General features: G+C 41.6%; 1 protein-coding gene across 1 annotated transcript in view; it reads right to left on the bottom strand.

The window, feature by feature from the left end:
* The window catches only part of LOC310777969 (complement C1q-like protein 3), a gene marked incomplete at its 3' end in the record, with an annotated part of 39,924 nt that extends 17,607 nt beyond the window's left edge, over positions 1–22,317 (bottom strand). Inside the window, exon 1 of the mRNA XM_083638300.1 lies at positions 22,194–22,317. Within this exon, the coding sequence (XP_083494426.1) occupies positions 22,194–22,287 (94 nt within the window). The 5' untranslated portion in view covers positions 22,288–22,317. The remainder of the gene's footprint in view (positions 1–22,193) is intronic.
* Positions 22,318–23,337: the final 1,020 nt, after the last annotated feature.

Here is a 23,337-nt window from a genome sequence, read left to right as displayed (position 1 = left end):
ACACACACACACACACACACACAGGGGCATCCCTGTACATCTGGGGGCCCTAAGTACGATAAATTCGGGAGCCCTCTCACAGTGGATGTTATTACTCTGCAAAAAAAATTGAATGGCGTCAGTAAAAAAAAAAGAATTACATTTTTTTTTTTTTTTTGGGCCCCTTGATGTCCCGGGCCCCGGGGCTTCAGCCCCGGTAAGCCCGTTGGTAAAATCGGCCCTGCCTCTAGAGGCAGCATCTCAATAGAAAACGGTAGAATATGAGCCGTGTCCTGCAGGAGAATGGCCTCTAGAGGCAGCATCTCAATAGAAAACAGTAGAATATGAGTCGTGTCCTGCAGGAGAATGGCCTCTAGAGGCAGCATCTCAATAGAAAACAGTAGAATATGAGCCGTGTCCTGCAGGAGAATGGCCTCTAGAGGCAGCATCTCAGCATTTCTTGATACTAGGCTAATTATGAGCTGTGGCAGCGGGGCTGGTATTGTTTTCACCTTGTGGGTCTGTGTGTGTGTGTGCGCGTGTGTGTGTGTGTGAGAGAGAGATAGAGAGATTATTGTGTCCAAATGTGCTGCTGCTATTTACTGGAGCAGTGAACAATTACTAGGGCACGAATGAGGGGTCCACGTGCACCCCCCCTTGTTTTGTTTTTTATTTTCTGGATGTCTGGATTTTGGACATCCATAGGACCTCTAAAATAAAGATTTTTATAATCCCAAGAAGAAAAGAAACTAGACAAAAAAAAATCTATATTTTATTACCCCTATGAGACCTGCGGGATTGCTGGCAGGAATGCCACCGAGACTGTCTTTCTGAGACTGTGGCGCGCTCAAATTTTGAGCTAGGGCAAAGGTAGGGCTATCAATCAAAATGTTACCAAACTTGTCATGCTAGGTTGTCACAAAGGGGGGTTAATACCTAATGATTCAAAGTTAGGCAAGATTTTGGCAAGGGAAAAACTGCCATGACCATCAAGTTTGGGGATTTCATAAATTGGGTATGACTGGACAGCTGGGACCCTTCCAGATCCAATGAGCCTGATTGTAGGCTATTCATGTCTGATCTTAGATCCCAGAGTAGCCATTTCATTGTAGTGAGACACTTTTTTGAAACTAACTAACTTGCTTACCTCTAGGACAGGGGTTTTCAAAGTCTGAGACTGTGGGCCTCCCCCCAGACAAAACTTGGGAAAAGGAGCCCCCCTCACTCAACTCCTGGATGCTTATGGTATCATGATTTTGTTATTTGATCCCCAGACACTCAACAACCGATCCACGATAGCCTGATATTGCTGTTTGACACACTTCAGACTACACCAAATACATAAAAAGGTCTGTCTGAAGGCATTTATCTGCTTCTGACTCTGGGAAAGTCAGATTCCCCAAACTACTGTATCTCTGAACTATCTCTATAACCAAATCACACACATTTAGGCTATTCTATGAGATCTCCTTTTAATAACTAATATATGTTTTCACTTTCTAATTTGACTGAGCCTCCCCTGAAACTGCTTGGAGCCTACCTACGGAGGCCTACATCCCACTTTGAAAACTCCTGCTCTAGGATATTCATAGCATCATGAACCTTTGCAACCACAAACTAGAGACCTGGGGCATTCAGATAATGCATATTGTTTCTGAGCAATTTCCAAAACAGAAGTGCTCTAGTAGAGGAAGATTTAGTTCTAGTCCTCTTCATCATCATTCAAGTCAGCCACAATGGTCTCATCTTGCCTTGCTCGTCTTCCTCCTCTCTTTCTTCGCTATCGGCCTCCTTAGCAAGTATGTCAACCAGAGATGGGGGCATGATGGGTCCGGTGGGCAATGGGCTCGAGTACTCCCTCCTCATTCATATGGCTTGGCCCGCTCAAAGATAGGTGTAGCTGCATGCTTATAGCCTGCCACTCTATTGTTGCAGCTATCAAGATGGGGTGAGAAACAGCACTGCGGTGGTGGGAGACGTCCATGGTCCATGTTTGACTTATCCGAGAGGGACTGATCCTCTACAACAGGGATTGTAATGTTCTCGTGCAGAGTGTCGAAACTCTGACTAAACACTCAGTTAAACCAGAGTCAATGAAGACAGAGCCGTAAGTAAGTTTGACCGTTTACTTGTCACTCTTCTTGATTAACACGTTGTATGGTGAAAACTGTAAATAAAAACAATACAAAAAACATTCAGTGTCGGTGTTTTACATTGTACATTGTTATCTTGCATTGTAGATAGCATTCAACATGGCCACTGGCATTAGCATTAGCCATACACAACTGTAAACAGTTTCTAAACAACTTAACAAACGTCACTTTTTGACTAAATAATTGAAAATATATCATGTCCAACATATTTAAAGTCGATAAATGAACTTACGACATTGCTTCACGATGCCTGATGTAGGGTGCAAGCGGTTTGTGTCAGATTGTGTTCAGAGCATTCTTTTTTCTCTCTACAGGACCATGTGGAGCTCAACAGGAAGAGACTAAAACAGGAAGTGATGTCATGCTTTACAAAAATAAAATGCGATTTCAAACTATAATAGATCTCCCAAAATAGTTCTCAACTGTAAAGTATTTTAATTATTCACTTCTCATTTTCAACAAAAAATTATTATAATTATTTAAAGAAGAAGTTAGTAAAAATTAAACAAATGCCTTCAAGGCAACACAGGGATACTCAACTTGCTTTGCCCGGGGGCCACTTTAGTGAAATGATAGAAGGCCAGGGGCCAGTTAATAAACAAACAATATACATTTTTCTGTAGCGGATTGTAGGTTTTTGGGGTGTCAGCCGGAGTTTAGTCTGACAATGTTGTGCACACCGGATAGTTAGTTAAGTTAGTTAGGTTAAAGTCGAAGTGAACCGGAGGCGAATGCAATAGCACGAGCGTCGGAGACTGAAAACAAATTGAGAGGCGGACCATATACGTGTCGATGATTTGATTTGACAATTCTGTCGACTGGCTTTGGCATTGGTCAATCATGGCATGTTCCACCCCCAAATCGAGTGGGATTCAGCGTGTTGTCGTGCTACGCGAGTGGGATCCGCGGAGTACCAGGCAGCCACTTGCTTCGTGCGGAGCGAGCGGACAATCCGATGCATGGGTGCTGCCCGCCCGCCTGAAATCTCCGAGGGGAGACCCCTGACTACCACGCTCTCAAGCGCGCGCGTTTACACTATTTCTGTAAATACGATATTCGTGGAATGCGCGTTTTAACTCATTGAGTGCCAATGACGACAGCTGTCGTCAATTCAAATACTGACGTAGAGTGCCAAAGACGACGATTGTCGTCAATTGCGTTTTTTGACGGTGGGACGTGGATCAATCCCTGATACATCTCTGGTACAACTATTGTAGCTATTGGAGGTCTATAACCTATTTTACAGAACCCTTAGGTGGCGACAGTGCTCTCCAGGTTAACAGAAAGGCAGAGAAAAACAGAGAATAAGTCGTTGGGGAAACGGAAATCGCATCGCATCCGTATGCATCGATATGCATGAAGCGTTTTAACGTTAGATGTGCCTGCAGCAGCCAATCTGCTCCCACAATTGAGCTCCTCCATGCCCGCTGCGACAGCCCATTCGCATGATCAGCCGTGGAGTTGTTTATTATTCTCAACTGGAAGCATAGGAGCCGGTGACAAACACACGCGGAAACGCTGTAAAAAAGCTGGATGTCGCGCACATAGATATGGTCGCGCACCCTTCACAGTGCAGAGCAAACTCAGCAGAGAGCCACCTCCCATAAGGAGGAGTGTGCAGTTGAGGCGGGGCGGGGGGGGGGGGGGGGCACGCAGAGCAGCACACAACACTGACCCAGACAGACCCAGGCAGCAGGACAGGGTTGGCAAACGCAAGCCAGAATATCCGATGCCCACCAGCAGCAAAGACCAGCAAGAAGCTGCAACCAGCAGCGCACGCAGGGGCCAGCGCTGCTGGTTGCAGCTAAAAATATTATTCTGCCAAACAAAATTCCCTGGCCTTCACTGTTTTATTGAAGGAAATTATTTTTGAGGTGTGACTACATCAGAAAATTTGCTTCAGAGTCAGTGATGTGTTTGAAATGTTCAATTTCACAAAAGGGCCATTATCTCAGCTTCTAGAAAAAAACTGCTCTTTTTTGTTAAATCAAGCTATCTTCTCCGGCTGATAACGAAAGAACGGAAAATGATATCAATAAACCTGTTTTTGCTGATGATAGAAAAGACCCATATGGAAAAGATTTTACTAAATTTGTATATGTTTTACCTGAAACTTGTAAGTAATATGTAAGTAATATATATGACAGTCAAACCAGATATAAGATCCATAGTAAATTTGTGTAAAGTGAAACTTATATAATTTGGTCACTTACAAGAACTATATATGACAGTAAATCTACATACAATATTCTTAGTAAATTTGTGGAAAATGAAACTTATATGATTTGGGAACTCGTAAGAAATATATATAACAGTAAATCCACATACAAGATCCTTAGAAGATTTGTGTACTATCAAACTTCTATGAGTTGGGCAACCATAGTGAAACCGAAATCTTGCAAGTGTTCAAAAAATTAAGTCATCGTAACATCACCCATTGATTTTTGGACATCCCAGTTTTGAAGCTGGGAGTGTGGCCATCGCCATCTTGGGGTTCTTGCGCAGCTCGCACGAGACGGCACAAGATCAAGGGTTTCCCACAGAGCCGTAGCTGCATCAGGCTGTAAACATGTTTAATCTAGTTGTAAAGTCAGGTATTTTAACATGGGGGCGAATTGGGAACGATTCCCTTTTGGAGCCAGCCTCAAGTGGTCATTCGAGGAACTACAGCTTTTAGTATCACTTCCGGGGCTCCATCTGCCCAAGCCCGAGCTTGCCACCTGATATTTAAAAAACACAAAGTATAAGACATTATGTACCCAGATAGCAGCTGACTCTGGATCCGCCTCCAAACGGGAAGATCGGTTGGTTAGGTTTAGGCATTAGGAGATTTGTTAGGGTTAGGGTAAGCCAATCAGAGGCAGAATAGGGACGGTCATGCCTTTGCCATCTTAGGATTGTTTTAGAAGGCATCTAGGATGGTGAAGGCATGGCTGGGTTTAGCCATGAGGAGTGATGATTGGTTAAGCTTAGGGTAAAATATCAGGGTATAAGCCAATCAGAGGCAGAGTAGGGCGGGTCATGCCTTTGCCATAAAAAAAAATTGTGCGCAGGACATCCTGCATCTTACATTAAAATGGATGGATAGATAGCAAGATGATATTGATTCAATGTTGGAATTCCATCATAATAATATTTTTTGTTGGTTGAATATTCAAGGCTATAATAACATTGAATCAATGTTGATAGTCTAATTTTGTGCTTTTTCAATGTTGAAAAGACAACATTGAATTAATATAGATTTTTGGTCAGCTGTATTGCCCCAATATCATGTGTCAGTCTATCCGTCCATTCATTCAACACTTTAACGCAGACCTGGGCATTATGTGGCCCGGGGGACAGACCTGGTCCTCCTGATGGTTCTGCCTGGCCTGGGAGGTCTAAGACAAACCATACCATTTTACTTATGAAACTAGAAAAATCGAATGAGATCACCTTGGCTGTTTGGAGTGATTTTCAAATATAATAAATGCTGAAGAATAAGTGCACAGTATGTTTTCTATCATTTAAGATATATAGAGTATTTGCTCCTAAAATGTGAGAGATCTACATATGTGTGGGGGAAAATGGAAAGTATTGGTTTTAATATTACTGTGAATTATAATGCCGTGATGTATCGTGTCTTTAATGGAATAATGCCAGGACCACACCAGGACTTTTTCTGGACAATTGTTTGTGTGGTCGCAGCAAAATTGTGGAAGACGAGGTGTGCCACAGTTATCCACTAAGCTGTCATCCCAGGTGAAGTGGTCTATAAACAAATCATATCAGAACTGAAAAGACAAAGAACACTGGACATAAGAACAAAAAGACCCACAACCTGGCAGCTGCTCACCCTCTAATAGACTATATATATCTATATATATCTATATATATAGATATATATATATATAATATATATTCGTGTAAATGTTACCCCTGACTGAATAATTTAATAAAGTATTTAAAAAGTAAAATGAGAGGTTACGACATCTGACCTAGAGTGTGGGCGTATAGGTGGTTTCCAGGTGGTTTCCAGAACTTTCCAGGACTTTCTAGGTGGTTCCAGGACTTGATGCCTTGCCCATGACCTTCCCCGGATCATAACCCACCACCATGCTAATTTTCAGCCCAATCCGACCAGGGGTGCATTGAAATCAATGGATGGAGGGCCCTCAGGATCATCTCCAGAGGCTCTACCACACTGCCACAACTCCCGTCGCTTCAGAGCAGGAAGGAACAAGCAGCCACTCAGCTGGTCAGAGACATGACACATGAACTGCATCCACTTCATGACATGCTCCCACAAACAAGAGCAGAAAACACACAGAGACTGCTACGGAACAGAGGCAACATCACAGACTTTCAGTGCAGAAGAAACAGGCCGAAAGCAGGAACTCTGCCCACAGCTGTAAGACTGTATAACACACAGTCAAATGGATAGCTAAAGTCCTTTAGAGTCTGCTTTGTCTTTCTCCCTTTGTGTGTGGGTGTGTGTCTGTCTGTGTCTGTGTGTTTGTGGGTGTGTATGTGTGCGTGTATGTTTTTTTTTTGGCTGTATTTGTTTGTTCTTTTAATTTTTAGAATTTTTTATGGCTTTTATGGCTTTAGAGTTTAGGTTTTATTAGAGATATTTTTTGTAAATTCTGCCTTCAATTCAGACTACTGATGATGTCATAGATCATTCATACATCATTAGGGAGCAGTGATTTGATCGGTGATGTCACATATTGATGACATCATCAGTCTCTGTGAGCATGAATGAAATAAACTCAAACAAACAAAACAAACAAATGTTTAATGACAAACAACCATCATATCGGTCATTGGGCCAAATTTCTATGACATGTCTATGACATCATCAGTAGTCACCTGTCACCTGTAGGTCAGGTGACTACTGATGATGTCATAGATCCTTCATACATCATTAGGGAGCAGTGATTTCATCGGTGATGTCACATATTGATGACATCATCAGTCTCTATGACTTCATTAGCATATTGGTATATGACATCATATGCATTGTGACATCATATGCATTGTGACATCATCAGTTGTGACATCCAGCTACAGTTCGAGATGTCCCTGCTTGAGAAGCCATTGCTCCCTAATGATGTCACTCAGTATCGTGACACTACTGATGATGTCATCAGTATGTCATATCACTGATGACATCACTGCTCCCTAAATGTAGGCTACCTAGGAGGCTGATGACATCACAGTCGAGCAAGTGCTTTTGCCCAGGTAAACTGCTGACCTACAGGTGACTACACTTTTTTTTATAAAAGGGCCACATTTCAGGGATTGGCCCAGTGGTATGATGATGTCAAGCCTATAATTGCCCCGAAATTGGCTTGAATATCTGTCATTGGGCAAAATTTCAGGGATTGGCCCAGTGGTATGCATGGTTAAAAAACAGGAAATGAGGTGTTGGTAGTATCGCCAAACTTTGGTAGATTGGTGTAATTTTTTTGTTTCTGAGGAGTGGGTGAGTTTCGCCTAGGTGCAAAATTTGGTTAGTGTGGGCCTTAGGGTTTCTGAGATATACACGGTTTTACGGAAGGAAAATGTGTTTGTCCACGCAGGATTGAGTTTATGGATTTGCCTCACAGCTAAGGCTCCAAGCCTTGGGGTACAACATGAGAAACTAATTTTATCACCAGATTAAATTATAGAAAACATCAGCATTTATTATATTGAAAAACACAAACAGCGTTTTATTAAGAAAATTAAATTATATAATTTAACCTGCTGTTATGTTATGTGTAGGACTGGCCATTTTGGGGGAAATATTTTCAGTAAAAATATAGCTGTCAATAAATGAAAATAAATCTCCAAGCATGCCAAAAGATGCAAAAAAAACATTACATGTCCAAAGAGCTTGGTTGACAAATAAAACCAGACAAACAAGCAAACACACGCACGCACACACACATACACACACGTTATGAGAACATGACAAATGGAAAGATACACACTCACGAGTCACGACACACCGCGCGTTTTCAAAAGAAAAGCCTTTTAGGCCATCTCATTCAATTTGTCTAGGTAGCTTCATATTAAGTAAAACGGTGTGGTTTGTTAGACCTCAGAGCCATCACTGTAGAATGTTTATGTTGGCAAGTTAAAACCGTCTGTAATAATATGGCTCAGAGCGCTTTAAGTTTAATTCAGTTACACTACAGAGCATTTTACGCCTTTATTTTGAAGGGTAACAACGGAAGTCTGGTCCGTGTGTTTGACTCGCTTTGACAGGACTGTTTGTTTGAATTTGCGCGGCATGGGTAACGTTAGCTGTCCACACAGTCCAGAAGTGGTTAATACGGCGAAATGGTTGCAGTCTGGAGCCCTTGGGTGAGTTACAACACGATCATGCCTTTATATTTTAACTGTTTGCAGGATATTGCAGAACTTTTAGTTTGTAGGCTAACCCTTAGCCGCTTAGCCAATGTATTACATTGCGTTTGCCGATTGTTGCTATACTGAGCGCCGGCTAGCAGCGTAAGGCCAGGCCATACTAGTAAGTGAAATGATGATGGTGTTCAGACTCTGGGACTAACGCTAATTTGAGTTAGTGTTCTGTTAGATAGTTTTGCTAGTTTGAATATTGAGTAACCTAGTAGCTAACGCCATTACCCCAGTGCAAATGTACCTAGCCTGTTTAGTTTAGCTAGCATGTTGAGCTAGCTCAAGTCTACATTTCTATAATGTACTGATGTCGTCCATGTAAAAGAGCATGTCATGGGCCATAATTATTAAATTGTATGTTTGGGAACCATTGATAAGCAGGCATGTTAGAGAAGTCAGAAGATAAGAAACCGAGGTGAATTTAGGATTGGCCGCTTTCAACTAAATAGCCTGTGTTTTTTTGTTTTTGTTTTTTCCACTGTTCTCTTGACCTACAGTGTAAAGGGCAATTTACTGTGATTTATGATGTCGCCACTGACCATGGTCATATTCTATCAATGGACATTGATGAGAGAATTAATTAATATGATCATGGTTGGTGGCAAGCATCATAAATCACTGTACTATAAACTGCCCTTAACACCAACATCACTGATTACCTGTGTTACATTATTATTTTTAATTACATATACAGTCTACTGTACATATACAGTAGACTTCGTGTAATCAAGTTATAGTTTGTATTGTACAATGCATCCTGGTATACTGTGCTTTTTTGCTGATTTGCTACGTTGTCGTTTGGTATCCTCAGGAACACAGGAGTCCTGTTGCTGACATCTCTCCAGAAGGTGACGGAACAGACCGAACAAATTCCATAGGCTAGCACAACAAAGGTAATATGACCACACTGGAATTTATACTCAAGCTTAAAGTCAAACTGAACCTGTTCGTCACGTGCATAATGAGTCTGTTTCAGACTGAAAACATAGTTTGTCTAAGATGACAGGTTGAGAGGCGGGTCATAGTATCATGTCGATGATTTTATTTGACAATTCTGGGGACTGGATTGGGCTTTGGCCAATCCTGGCGTGTTCCGCCTCCAAATTGAGTGGGATTCAGTCGTGTTGTGGCGCTCCCCTCGGGAAGAGCCTTTTGACGGGAGGAGTGGATGTCAGCGAGCCGCAGGCAGCCAGCTGCCTTCGTGTTGCCGAGCGGAGAGTGCAGCACGTCGGCCTGGAATCTCCGAGGTGCAACCCCTGACAACCAAGCTCTCGGATGCGCGCGCCATTATCGTTGCTATAACGATACGATATCCCTGGAATGCGCGTTTTAACGAGCCAGTTACATTTCTTTGCATTCTTAGAGATTATAGTTTTTGTTTTTTGTTCATGTTTCTAACAATTGGCCAAGTTAGTAGTTAGTTTATGGGATAGGAATTCTGCCAGATGAGAGGCACTAGGCGCCATTTTCGACTTCATTTGGAAGAGAAAATTATCCAGAAATGAAGATTTGATTGACAGCTGCATGTCGTGATATGATTGGTTGAAATGGGGTAGAAGTTTGATAGTACTGGGTGACGTCAGCAAACTGTAAATTACTGTTATCAATGAAATCTTGAAAAACGAACTTTTGATGTGAAAAAGTGTGAAAAACAGAAAAAATAAATTAGATTGTTGTGATTTGTTTTGCATACATTATTAAATAGGTGCACTGCATACCCAGGTATTTGAACTAAAAGAAAAGAAAAGTCATTCTTGGGTTCAGCTCGACTTTAAAGGAGAAAGTCACCAAAAACAAGGCTGATTTATTTTGGACATGATCTCACACATCTGAAAACTGGAAACAGTTTTCCAGACATTCATTTAGTTTGACAGTTATTTATTTAGGGTTGATTTGAGTTAAGTTGTGGACCATTGGTGTAATTTGTGCATGAATGACAACACTGGTCCACAACAAATATGTTGCTGTTGGGCGTCTGGGTAGTGTAGCGGTAGATTCCCTGACTACGAACACGAGGGTTGCAGGTTCGCAGTCCCCGTGTTACCTCCGGCTTGGTTGGGCGTCCATACAAGCACGATTGGCTGTGTCTGTGGGTGGGAAGACGGATTAGTTGTATGTGTACTCGTCACTGCACTAGCGCCTCCTCTGGTCAGGGCAAAAGGGATCTGGTGGGAATAGCGTGATCCTCCCACGTGCTACGTCCTGCCAGGGCAGCAGGGGGAAATTGGCCAAGTACAATTGAGGGGGAACAGACAAAACAACAAATATGTTGCTGTTAGCCATTTCTACTCATATTTCCATTGTTTTTGCCCATTTACAAGCTATGCATGCAGTCTTAGATTGTACAACACTTGCATATACCATTTAAAATGAACATGATGGTCATTAACACATTGAGTGCCAAGGACGTCTCTGGACGTCCTAAAAAAATGTAACGAGGAGTGCCAAGGACGTCTGTGGACGTCCTAAAATCATAATTCATATTATTCCATAATTCTGCTGTTTAAGGTCGTACCTAGCCAGTGAGCATGAATCCCTTCAAGGGATCACACGGCGCCACCTTAAACATCGACACGGGAGCTGCGCCACCCACCTCAGATCCTTTACTTTGTGCAGGAGAAAGCAGGGAAAGACGTGATCAAAGGGGAAACCGATGCATGCTTCAGCCAGAGCCGTATAGATTGCTCTGTCTGCAGCGGACAGTTGGCTCGGCTGCATCCGCGCCCACAACTGAGCTCTTCTGCTTCTATCTATCTGCATATAGTTTCTCCACACGATTCCCTGCCAGAAAGCCAGCACCCGAAGCCGAACGGCCAAACCTTTTCGTTCAGTCGCGTTTGGCATTTCCTTGTTGCGCTAGGATCCGTCAGGGGCAAAAACGGAGTCTGTGAGACAACAGACTCTGTGCGTGTGGGGAGGAGCCCGCAGCTCAGAGGTGGAGGGGGGGAGAGGGGGGTGGGGGGAGCAGGCTGCACAGAACTACACCACGCCACCACATCAGAAAACACCAGCCAGAGTCAGTGAATGTGCTCGAAATTAGAGTGCAAAAAGTATTCATAAAAGTGACTATATCTTGAAAAGTAAAAAAAAAAACGGCAGAAAACCCTTGAAAGTGCACTTATTTCAGAGGCTGTCATTTCATAATGGAACTGTCTAGAAACAAAATTTCTTCTTTGGAAGAAGCAGGAGTGTTCAATGTTTCATTAGAGTCCAGACCTGTCAATATAGCCCTAATAGAAAAAATTCTATAGCTGTTTTCAACTGAATGGAAGTGAATCTGGCACAGGCTCCAGACAATTTTACTGAAGCGCTGTGGCACTCAATGTGTTAAAATATCATATTTAATCCTGTTTTCAACAGGCATAAAGGAAAAGAAACCTATGCAACTGCTTTACAATGTCAGAGGCCAACGTGTTTCTGTGTTAGTAACATTATTGTCGCTAATCCTAATTTTCCCTTTCACCAGAGGCTACGGCCGTAGAGAAAATACTTTCAGAATCAGAGAGGGAGAGCTGCAGAGCTCGCCTGGACTAGAATACCAGAAGAGTCCCTGGTGAAGTGCCTCATATGTGCCTGAGGGAGGATGTGGGCAAACCAGTCAAAGAACACCTCGTAAGTTTGATTTTGTATTCAACTAAAATTCAACTTGATGAAAAATATTCACTATTACTTATTTATGGTAATTTGTTATATTTATACCCCAGTCAATGGTTTATCACAGATCAGATACTGTTGTTCTTTTTCAAGGCACTTTATTTTTAATTTTATTTTGTTCTTGCGATCTATGGTTCATGATCACAGTGTTGTTGGTAGGCCCTTGCACCCCTATAAAGTTTTAATTCTGGTTATTCTCTATTCCACACTTGTTCTCACTAGGACCCCTGCAGATCCTGTTCTTCCATTGTGGCTACATGAAGAACATAGCCGTGGCTCCATCCCCGACCGCCAAGAACCGAGGTGTGTTCGTTGACGACCGCTGGACGTCTCTTCTCACATCACCTCAACAACCAGAACCTGCAGATTCTACTTGAGCAACGTGGGTGCGCGAGTAATTTCATTTCTCTTTCCTGGATTTTTGTGAAAAGTGTTTGCTACACACCTGGAATTCAATGGAGCAGTTGAGATCCAGACGAAGAGTGCATGCAGCATGTACGCACCTTCAAGCTTGTGCACTAGTTCAGAGCTTTAAAGGAGAATTCTGTTTTTTTACCCCGGACCTTATTTCCAGCTTAAAATATGTTTTACTCACCCAGATATTTTTGGTTTCATTCGGATCCCCATAGAAGATATTCAGGTCCGAGTAGAGTGCTGGAACTGGCCAAAACGGGGCATATGTAGTACACACTGTAAATAACGTATTTTCTGCAACATAGCGGTTCATATCCTCATAATATCTTCCATAAATGAATGTGAATCCATCTATTCTCCTCCGAGCAGCCTCAATATCCTCATCCGGGGTCTGTGAATCCAACTCTTGCTCAAGTCCCGCTGAAGTCTCGTGAGTTTCCTGCTGACTCCTTTGTCTACCAGGGAGTCACAGCGCACCGGCGCCATTTCTTGAAAAGAGCGGACGACGACGAGAGAGGAACAACAGGCCAGGGACGAACAAGCCGCTGCACGGCCGAGAACAAATGGTGACTGGTGGTGATGTTCCTGTGGACGCTATAACCCTATGCCCACAGACGAGGAATGCCTCTGTTGGATTCACAGACCCCGGATGAGGAAACCGAGGCAGCCCGGAGGAGAATAGACGGATTCACATTCGTTTATGGACGATATTATGAGGATATGAACCGCTACATTGCAGAAAATGTTAGTTACAGTGTGTACTTTGTATGTCCCGTTTTCGCCAATTTTGGACTGTTCCAGGACTCTACTCAGATGTGAATATTTTCTATGGGGATCCGAATGATACCAAAGTTATCTGGGTGAGTAAAACATATTTTAAGCTGGAAATAAGGTCCGGGGTGTAAAAAAACGGAATTCTCCTTTAACGTGGACACGGCTGGGAGCTACGTAGCTATGAACATTTCAGCGAAAAACATTGTGTAAAGGACGTCTTTTTCAAGTCAACTTGGCATCTCAGGGCTTTCAGACACTTGGATTACGAGAAAGTTTGAAAGTTGGTCACATCCACTTCAATGTTGGCCCAATGGATAGAGAAGCGAGCTTGTGACCGGAAGGTCGTCGGTTCAATATCCGGGACCGTCAGGATAAATCTGGGTGGGGAAAGTGAAAAGGCAGCACTTGCCCCTCCCTAATTACCACCACTGTGGTGCCCTTGAGCAAGGCCCTTAACCCCAACTGCTCCAGTGGAGCTGATCAGTGGCCAACAGATCAGTACTGGACAGCTTGTACTGGTCAGCTTCCAGGTGTGTGTGTGTGTGTGTGTGTGTGTGTGTGTGTGTGTGTGTGTGTGTGTGTGTGTGTGAATGTGAACAGGACGCTCTTGAAAAAGAGAGCATTGCTCTCAGTGAGACTACCCCTGTATAAAAGAAAGAAAATAAATTGTGTCGGCTTCAGGAATGTTTTGTGGACTAAAAAACTTCACCTGACCTTCCACTGGCATGTGGGTGAGTAGATAATGACAATGATAATGTCAACTGTCCTTAAGTGTCCTTGGGCAAATCATTTGTGACATTCCCTAATCCCCTTTTAGCCATTTATTTAGTCAGAATTCTTTCAAATGAATGTACTTGTATATTCATTATTAATCTTGTGTAATTTAAATGTATTAGTAAATTATCTGCAATTCCTAGTTACTAACAAACTTTCATGTCTCATCTATTTACTCGTTTATTTTGTGTGGTGTCATACATTGCAGTTGCTCCAAGTGTGAAAAGAAAACTGTCGCTATTCACCTTATATAGCCAAGCCCACTTGACCCATCGTATCACGACTTACTGTTCAAAATGCTTGCTATTTTACCTGCTCAAACTAGTCTGACATACATTATGAGTCAGACTAGGTGTATGAGTCACAGGAAGTGTAAATACAATCGGAACTTCCGATTGTATTTACACTTCCTGTTAGTCTCTCAAGCTTCTACATAAGGTGAATAGTTGTATGAAAGCACAAATATTATTATTATTATCATTATTATTATTATTAACAATGTTTTTGACAACAGAAACCTGTATGAAATTGTATAAATAAAGTATATATGTTTTATACTGCTATGGTAATTTTCATTGTCGGACATGTAAAAAAATGTATAAAAAAAACATAAAGAAAGTATATTTTACCATACACTTAACATACTAAAAACATATATATAATGTATATGTTTTTTACACCTATATGGTAATATTAATTGGCTGACATATAACAATCTTAGAAAAAACATATAAAGAAAGCATACTTTTCTTTTAAATTAAATGCATTTTACATACAAAAAACATAGATATAATGGTATATATTCATCTATAAAAAGCATATGTCTCATATAATTAAAAATTACAAACATTATATTGAACATGTATGGAAAAGACAATTTCCCATGCACTTTCCTTATATGCTACATACATGATGTTTACTTGATTTATATATAATTACCTTAATTCTCTCATATGAGGAGAATATGAAAGGGGCCACTTTCAAGAGTTTACATATAAGACATACAATACATATAATACATAAAGATTTGCTATTGGAGGCAACAGGACTTCATATATGTTTCTTCTATTTGTTTTTCCATATGGGGAGTCTCATCGTTCTTTTTGCGTGTTCATTGTTTACATAGTAATATCACACAATATTCTGTGGGCCTCGAGAAATCACTGAAAAAAGCTCTGAAACTCTGGCACTGGGAGCGTCCGTTCTCCAAAAGTGGCTGGCACTCAATGAGTTAACGAGCCAGTTACATTTCTTTGCATTCTTAGCGATAATAGTTTTTGTTTTTTGTTCATGTTTCATGCAATTGGCCAAGTTAGTAGTTAGTTTATGGGAAAGGAATTCTGCCAGATGACAGGCACTAGGCGCCAAAATTATCCTGAAATGAAGATTTGATTGACAGCTGCATGTGGTGATATGATTGGTTGAAATGGGGTAGAAATGTGATAGTACTAGGTGATGTCAGCAAACTGTAGATTAGTGTTATCAATTAAATCTTGAAAAATGAACTTTTGATGTGAAAAAGTGTGAAAAACTAAAGGAATTAGATTTGTGTGATTTTTTTTGCATACATCATTAAATAGGTGCACTGCATACCCAGGTATTTGAAGTAAAAGAAAAGAAAAGTCATTTTTGGGTTCAGCTCGACTTTAAGTACATAAGTGCATGGGTAGTGAGCAGACGGCGGTATTTGACAATTTAGCAGCTAAATCATAGATTATTGAAAGATATTCCATATTCCGGACTGAAATGCTATAACAGGAGTGGAGTATTGGCCAGAATGACATGAACATTTGGACACTTATTCAGCAGGTATCTTGCATGTTGCGTTCAGGTGCACTGTAAAACTTTTTTTTTTTTTTTTTTTTTGCAATTCCATCACAGGCCGCACAGGGGGCGCCCGCGGGCCGCAAGTTGGGTATCACTGCTCTACAACATCATCTTCACACACACTGCATACACTTTCTTCTCACGACCATGGCCATACATGAGGCATGTGAAACCGTCCAGTTCCTCTTTACAGCTGCTTGAGAGACACCATTCCACACCAAGTTCCCTGAAATGGGCAAATGCAGTTTAATTTCAAGGGTCATTTAGATCAGTCATCGATGAGGAACTTGGAGTATGGCTGCTGCTCCTTCCCGTAGAAAGGAGCCAGTCTAGGTGGTTTGGGCATCCGGTAAGGATGCCACCTGGTCGCCTCCCTAGGGAGGTGTTCCAGGAACGTCCAGCTGGGAGGAGACCACAGGGCAGACCGAGGGCTTGGTGGAGAGATTATGGTCCCTATCGTTGCATCGGCGCTGTTTCTAGGCCGAGCGCCTGGCGCAGCTCAAATCAGTGGGCGTGGACCAGCGCACTTGATATCATCGTGCTGGCGCTAGACGCAGCCTCAACCATTACAACCACGCCTTTTAAGCGTAAAATTATGCACCGTCATGCTCATTGGATAACTGCAATAAACGAATCGCACGCTTGCCTTTTTAGCTCCAATTCCAGTGATCCCGCAAAACCAGACGAAAGCCAAACGCTCTGCCCCCCCCCCCCCTCCCTTCATCCAGTCTGTCTGTCTGCATTATAGGCTATTATACCATGGTCTGGGTGAATACTCGATTCTGATTGGCTGCAAGGTGTCCATTAAAAAGTGATATTGTACAGTGATAATGGACACCTAGCTAAATGGTCTGTTCACCGTTCATATCAATGCGCCATAGTTTCATCAGTGTTATCAGGAGAGCAGTTTGAGCTTTATACCCCCGTTAAGGGTTAATATGACAATTTTGGATGTTGAGAAAAAAATTGACTCGGTCAAAGTAAGTATTTAAATCACCCCTGTGTGCTCAGTTTATCAAAAATAACTCTTATTTACAATTTTGATTTTCGTTTCGGAGATTTTTAACCTCGCGTCACCAAGCTCTTCTCGGCGACAAAGAGGATATTTCCCTCGGCTCGTGCACGAGCGGGGGCGAGCCCTTTGAGAGAGAGAGAGAGAGAGAGAGAGAGAGAGAGAGAGAGAGAGAGAGAGAGAGAGAGATGCATGCAGTGCGAGCCCCCGCTGCACTTTTCACTTCCTGAAACTCTTCGCTCTTAAATGTTAATATACTTGGCCAATACGTATCTATCATACAAAATAAAGCAAGCAGCCAAACGGTAATGTCTTCATTTAATGTAGAACGCAAAACATTGTTAAACCTGCATTCCTGTGATGAAGTTAACGTTTGAGTCGGCTTTAAAACGGAGATTGGTGGAGGTGGGAGGGACTATTTTATTTCGTGGAAGACTGATTTACAGTATGAATAACAGACATTTAGCCATTTAGATTGCTTTATTTATTACACATGGAAATATAAATGACTGGTCTTATTGTTTTGTTGGCAAGTGACCATGGTATAAGCGGGTTAATGCCCTTCGAGGTGTACATTATCACTTTTTAAGGGACTTCGCGGAGGCAAACCATCCTCGGCTTCGCCTCGGACGGTTCACGCCTCCGCGTCGTCCCTTAAAAAGTGATAATGTACACCTCGTCGGGCATTAACCCTTACTTATTCCATATTATTATGCTTCTCAAACCAATCTAACTGCAGTTTCAATACTGCAAGCATGTAAATACGCTACACTATAGCAAGATCAAAGTGAAAATAATGTTCTAAACGCATCAGCTAGAAAAATATAGCCTATTAGATTGGTAAAAGTTTGTCCAGAAAGATATCATTTTCTCTCGCCTGCTGCAGGAAGGATGATGCACATAAATATAGCCTACATTATGTAAAGTCATTGCATAAATGTGTTTTTATTGTAAAACTAAATGTGGAGTAGGGCCAAGTTATTGGAGCGGACATCACAGTATAGCAGATGACAGTAGAAGCTTCCGCTGTCACTTATCTAAATCACGTTAAATCGACAAGGGATATTTATAGCCCCAGTAGGACATATATGTTTCAAATAGGGTGGTGTTTTCATTTCGATGTTTTATTTGGTCCAATATTGAAATGTTCTACAATTGGAGGTTGTCTTACCATTACACATTATTTAGATCCTCCCTTAATATAGGTTTTCGGCTCATTTGGTTGCTATTTAGTAGCGAAATGGAGAAACACAATGCATCTTGGGACATTCACATTACAGTGAAGTTACAGCTTATTTTTTCTATGGGACTCTGAGCGAGGGAGTCAGAGACAGTCGGTATTGTGCCTGTCAGACTGAGGAGAGAGGGAGAGAGGTGACACAGAGAAGGGTGAAAGAGGAGAGAGCAAGAGGGGAGGGAGAGAGCCAGAGGGGAGCGCTCCAAGCAACTGGCCCACTGAATAGGCCTGCTTTTCAAAGGCGCAAGGCGCTAAATTAACGCCAGGTCGGAAGATAGCAGTACGCCGGTATTTAGCGCCGACACGCCCACTTTGGCCCATTCTGGGACTGCGCCACGCCCATTCGGCCTAAAGCGCATTTGGCAGCCTAAAGCCATATTGATATCGTCCCAAAACAGGCGCAAGGCACGTTTTTTTGCGTTTAAGGCCCGTTTTAGCGCCGAAGGCTTGTGGGAGAATAGGGCCCTATATCTCCATGCTGGCCTGGGAACACCTTGGGATCCCCCAGTCAGAGCTGGCTAATGCCCGTAGACAAATGTATCCTAAGGGAGACAATAAAGGCTAATCTAATCTAATGTGGCCAGGGAAAGGAAAGTTTGGGGTTCCCTGCTGGAACTGCTACCTCCACGACCCGATCCCAGATAAGCGGTTGAAGATAATAATGATGATGATGATGATGATGATTTGGGTCAAGAAAGTGAAATGATGAAAAGAGAGCCATGCCACCTGAAGGCAACCTGGTACTTTGGGTTCTTCTGCAGCTTCTTCAGGGGGCTGACTTTGCCCTTGCCCTGGAAGACACTGATGCAATCTTCACCACTGGACACATATGGCTCATTTCCACCACATACTGTATGACAGCACAGTACGGCTCTACTCTTACTGGCCTTACTCGTCTTGACCTGATAGACTGTCTGATTCCACTGCAAGTTTACTTGCCTCCGCCCACAACTGGTCGTCATAGCGACCGCATATCCGCCCTTTGCCCATATATCTTCCCTCTGCCTTCCATTTGTATAATGTCAAATGAACATAATGGAAATAAAAAAAAATCTGTAGATGGAAAATGAATGACGGATGAAATCCCTTGGGTGTATGTTGAATGCAGGAGAGAATGTGACTTTAGCCGGCGTGACTTTGAATGAATGAATGAATGAATGAATGAGCTTTATTTGTCATTGTCACAAAAACAAGTTTTAAGAACAACGAAATTATGTGCGTTTAGACAAGACAATAAGTTAGGTAATAAAGATAATGGTATAAAAGTACCGAGGTAATAAAGGGTAAAAGTGTCTAGTGTATCACAGTATGAGGTAATCAAATTAAAATTAAAATTAAAATAAAAAGTAAAAAGTGTAAAAAGTGTCTAGTGTCAGGTTTGTTCTGTGTACACTCTATATACATTCCACTTACATTCCCCTTAGCATCTAGCACAGTCCTATATACATTAAGCATTGACATTGAACTTGGTTCTGTGTGTACATTCTTGAACATTCTATGTACATATACTGTACTTATTATTATTGTATATTATTCTATATATATCTGTGTATATATATCTATCTATATATATATATCTATATATCTATATATCTATATAGATATATATATGTATATATATATATATATATATATATATATATATATATATATGTGTGTATATATATATATATATCTATATATAGATATATATATATATATATATCTATATATATATACAGTCTACATACAGTATATCTAAGATAACTGTGTTAGGGCATGTTGAGCGCAGCTATGGTTTGTTGGTTTGGTTTTGTGCTCAGTCTGGTCACTGCGACAATACCAGGAAGTAGGCTATAACATGATGTGACCTGCTCCAAATCAGTCGGATGTCGCACTCCCCTGCTTGTGGAGTTTTATCAGAAAATATTGATTTCTGCTGTTTTGGGGTTTCATCAGATTATAGTTAAATTAAAGCCTTGACTTTTATTCTGTGTAAAGATTATTGTGAAATTCGACCGCTAAATATACTTTTGAAGCTCTTAAAGGTAGAGTGACAAAACTGAAACTATACCGCACTTACACAGCCTGTAGCTGCTCTCTGCATTCTCACTCTGCCAACTGCTGCACGTGCTCTCCCCACGTTGCCAGTTAAACGGGTTTGTAAGTACTTGTAAATGGTAGGCTATATTATAGACTACTATAGAATTTAAAACGCTGTTTCTAAAGTTTGTCAGGGTTGTATTGTGGAGTTTTGTTATTGGTTTGTTATCTTAGACTAGTTTGGGCTGTTTATGTCATGTTTTAATGTCTTAAAAATGTGCCACTTCGGGGGTTATCGATAAGGAACATGGCAACCCATCTCCCCCGTGTCTCTCTCTCTCTGCGTAACTGCGTAATTGGATAGTTTGAGGTCGCCGCCAATTTTTATCCAATCAGAGAAAAGTTTACATTTTCTGGGAAATGGAAGGTCGGATCGCGATGCCTCTAATGGACTATATGTATTTTTTTCCCTGAATCCAATGCCACCATCTGCCATACGGTTGTGGAGATACGTCCAACCTACCTGCAGGACTACAGGAGAGAGATAGAGGACAGTGGTTGGGGGTTCAAAGTTACTGACCAAACACTCTATTTCAGTGATTGCTGTCAGAATATAGAGCCATCATTTAACACAAAAACATCGCTTAATGCAGTTTTAAGCGACATGTCGTTCAACCTGTTGGCTGACACCATCGACATATAAAGATGGACGCCACTTCAGGCCACCTTTAGTGAGGCCGCAGCCCGCAGCATGTTAGATCGTCACTCTGGCGGCGGGTAAACCATACCAGACTATAAAAACATAAACACAGTGCCGTCTTTCATGCATGCTAACAAGCGAAGCTGCTGTCTGTCTGACCACACAGTGTAGAATGCAGGATAGCCAAGCGAATGCGATTGGCTCAACAACATTTGACGCTAGGCCAATCAGAAGCTGAGATGGGCAGGTCATGCCTTCATGCCTTCATCATGGGAAACATTATCACTTCCGGGTCACAGAGAAGAAATTAACACAAAACTGAGAAAGGAGTTTTCCACACGGGTATTTTAATTCCCAATTTCCATTTACAAGCACATCTAATTAAATTGGATAATGTACAGTATAACGGATAATGGATAATGACTCGTTTTACATTTTCTGAAAACGAAAAATGAGTCGTTTCCCGTTTTTTTATAATAAAAAACGGGAAACAACTCATTTTTCGTTTCCTCATTTCAAAACGGATGGCCGCAAAGTACACGGACCATTGAGGTATGGGGCAACACCTACAAAAGCACAAAAGTGTTATGCAGACTGCAGAAAAGAGCAATAAGGATGGTACACAATGTGGCATATCATGAACATACTAACACACTGTTTTTAAAGTCATATAGTTTGAAGCTCATGGATCTGGTCAAATTTAAAACCGCACAAATAATATACAAAGCAGGAAATAATTTACTTCCTGTCAACATACACAAAATGTTCGTAGACAGAGAGTGGGGGGCTATAAATTAAGTTGGGAAAACTTAATTTGAAGCAACGCTATGTTCGCAACAGTCTTAGTTTGTGCGTCTCAATTTGTGGGGTGACTTTGTTGAACAGTTTGGAAGAAGAAAATAGGTACAGAAACACCATTTTGGGGAAATATAGAAATCCGGAAGGGGAATGCAATGCATGATCGTGGTAATGTTGTCGGCTTAAAAAAATATTTCATGAATGAACAAGGTTGTTGATTAGAGTAGCTGTGTTATTATAATGTTTCTAATAGGGGAATAGGGGTAGGACTAGACAAGCATCTGCTTCCTCCTACTCCTTTTCGGACAAGATAATGCCAATTTTATTAGTTATTTAGTTTGTTTTTTTATGTGTATGTAGTGTATGTATATTTTTTCAAAAAATAAAGTTTCAATCATACATTTCCTGGTGGGGGACCATCAAGAAAAAAATACCTCTATAAGCTCTACTTCACACACTCACCTTTAATCTGTAATTGGCTGCGGAGTTCGCTTCTGCTGGGTGGCTCGATGTCGTCGTACACCTGATCGTCCTTCTTGTCCACCGCCATCTCCATGACAACACAGTGGTCCTCACGTCCTCTAGAAGGAGCTGTTAGGAAGTGGTCCTCGCCTCAACTAGCAGAGCTGCTCTTATAGGCTGTGTGACGTAGGGCAAACAAAACTGCTCTCGGGAGGAAGTATCTGTTTTGCAATCTGGGAACCCAGAGTCTATTTCGGCACGTACAGTAAATAGACGTCTGATCGTGGACACACGCATCGTGATTGGTCGGATTCCGTCAAACTTCTTTCCTGTCTGAAGGTTTTTTTCCCAACTTCCTTGTGCATGTTCTGGGGGTGTAACGTACAGACTGTGTATAGCTGCATTCGCCGGATGTAGATGAGACAGTCTGTTTTGAGAGACTAATATTAAACCTTTTCTTTAAGCAATCACCATTATGAGTGCCTTCTGTATAGCCCCAATAGCCAGTTTTTAACACATCTTAGATGCTTACTATGTGCAAGAGTCCAGCTAGTCCAAGAATAATGACATTATTCATTTGGACTAGACATGGCTTTTGATTTTTTAATCTTATGAATTATTGCTGTTTTTATTAGTATTCTAGTTTTGGTGTAACTTGTCATATTCACTGTTGTCTCTTTCTCTCTTTTTCCCTTTAGGCTATATTTACATTGTATTTTCTACTTATATTGTTTATCTATTTGATATTTAATATTGTTGTCTTCTTCCTATTATTCTTACTATTATTGTTAATTATTATATCCCCCGCCCGGCTGTGATGACTTGCTTTGATTGTCTACCTGGTGGTCACATACGCACCGGCCTATTTATTTTCTCTTGGAGTGTTGTTCATCCCATAGGGCCGAGCAAAGGGTGGGGCTTGACAATATAGCCGTGTTCAGAATGGTTCACTCAGTCACTCACTTACTATTCCCCATGTATTGTTTATCATAATAGTGAACTATATCGGGAACGATCAAAGCCGTTTCGGGCACCTACCTCACTCTCCTTTTCCTTTGGTAAACACGACCGCATTGCATTGTGGTATAGATAAATGTAGGGTACATTCGCTGTTCACTAGAAATTGCAGTGCATTGACACTAGT

The sequence above is a fragment of the Poromitra crassiceps genome (assembly GCF_964638095.1).
Source record: "Poromitra crassiceps genome assembly, chromosome: 6".
Taxonomy (NCBI): domain Eukaryota; kingdom Metazoa; phylum Chordata; class Actinopteri; order Beryciformes; family Melamphaidae; genus Poromitra; species Poromitra crassiceps.
The sequence above is the reverse complement of the archived record's forward strand: the minus strand, read 5'-3'. Positions and strand labels throughout refer to the sequence as shown.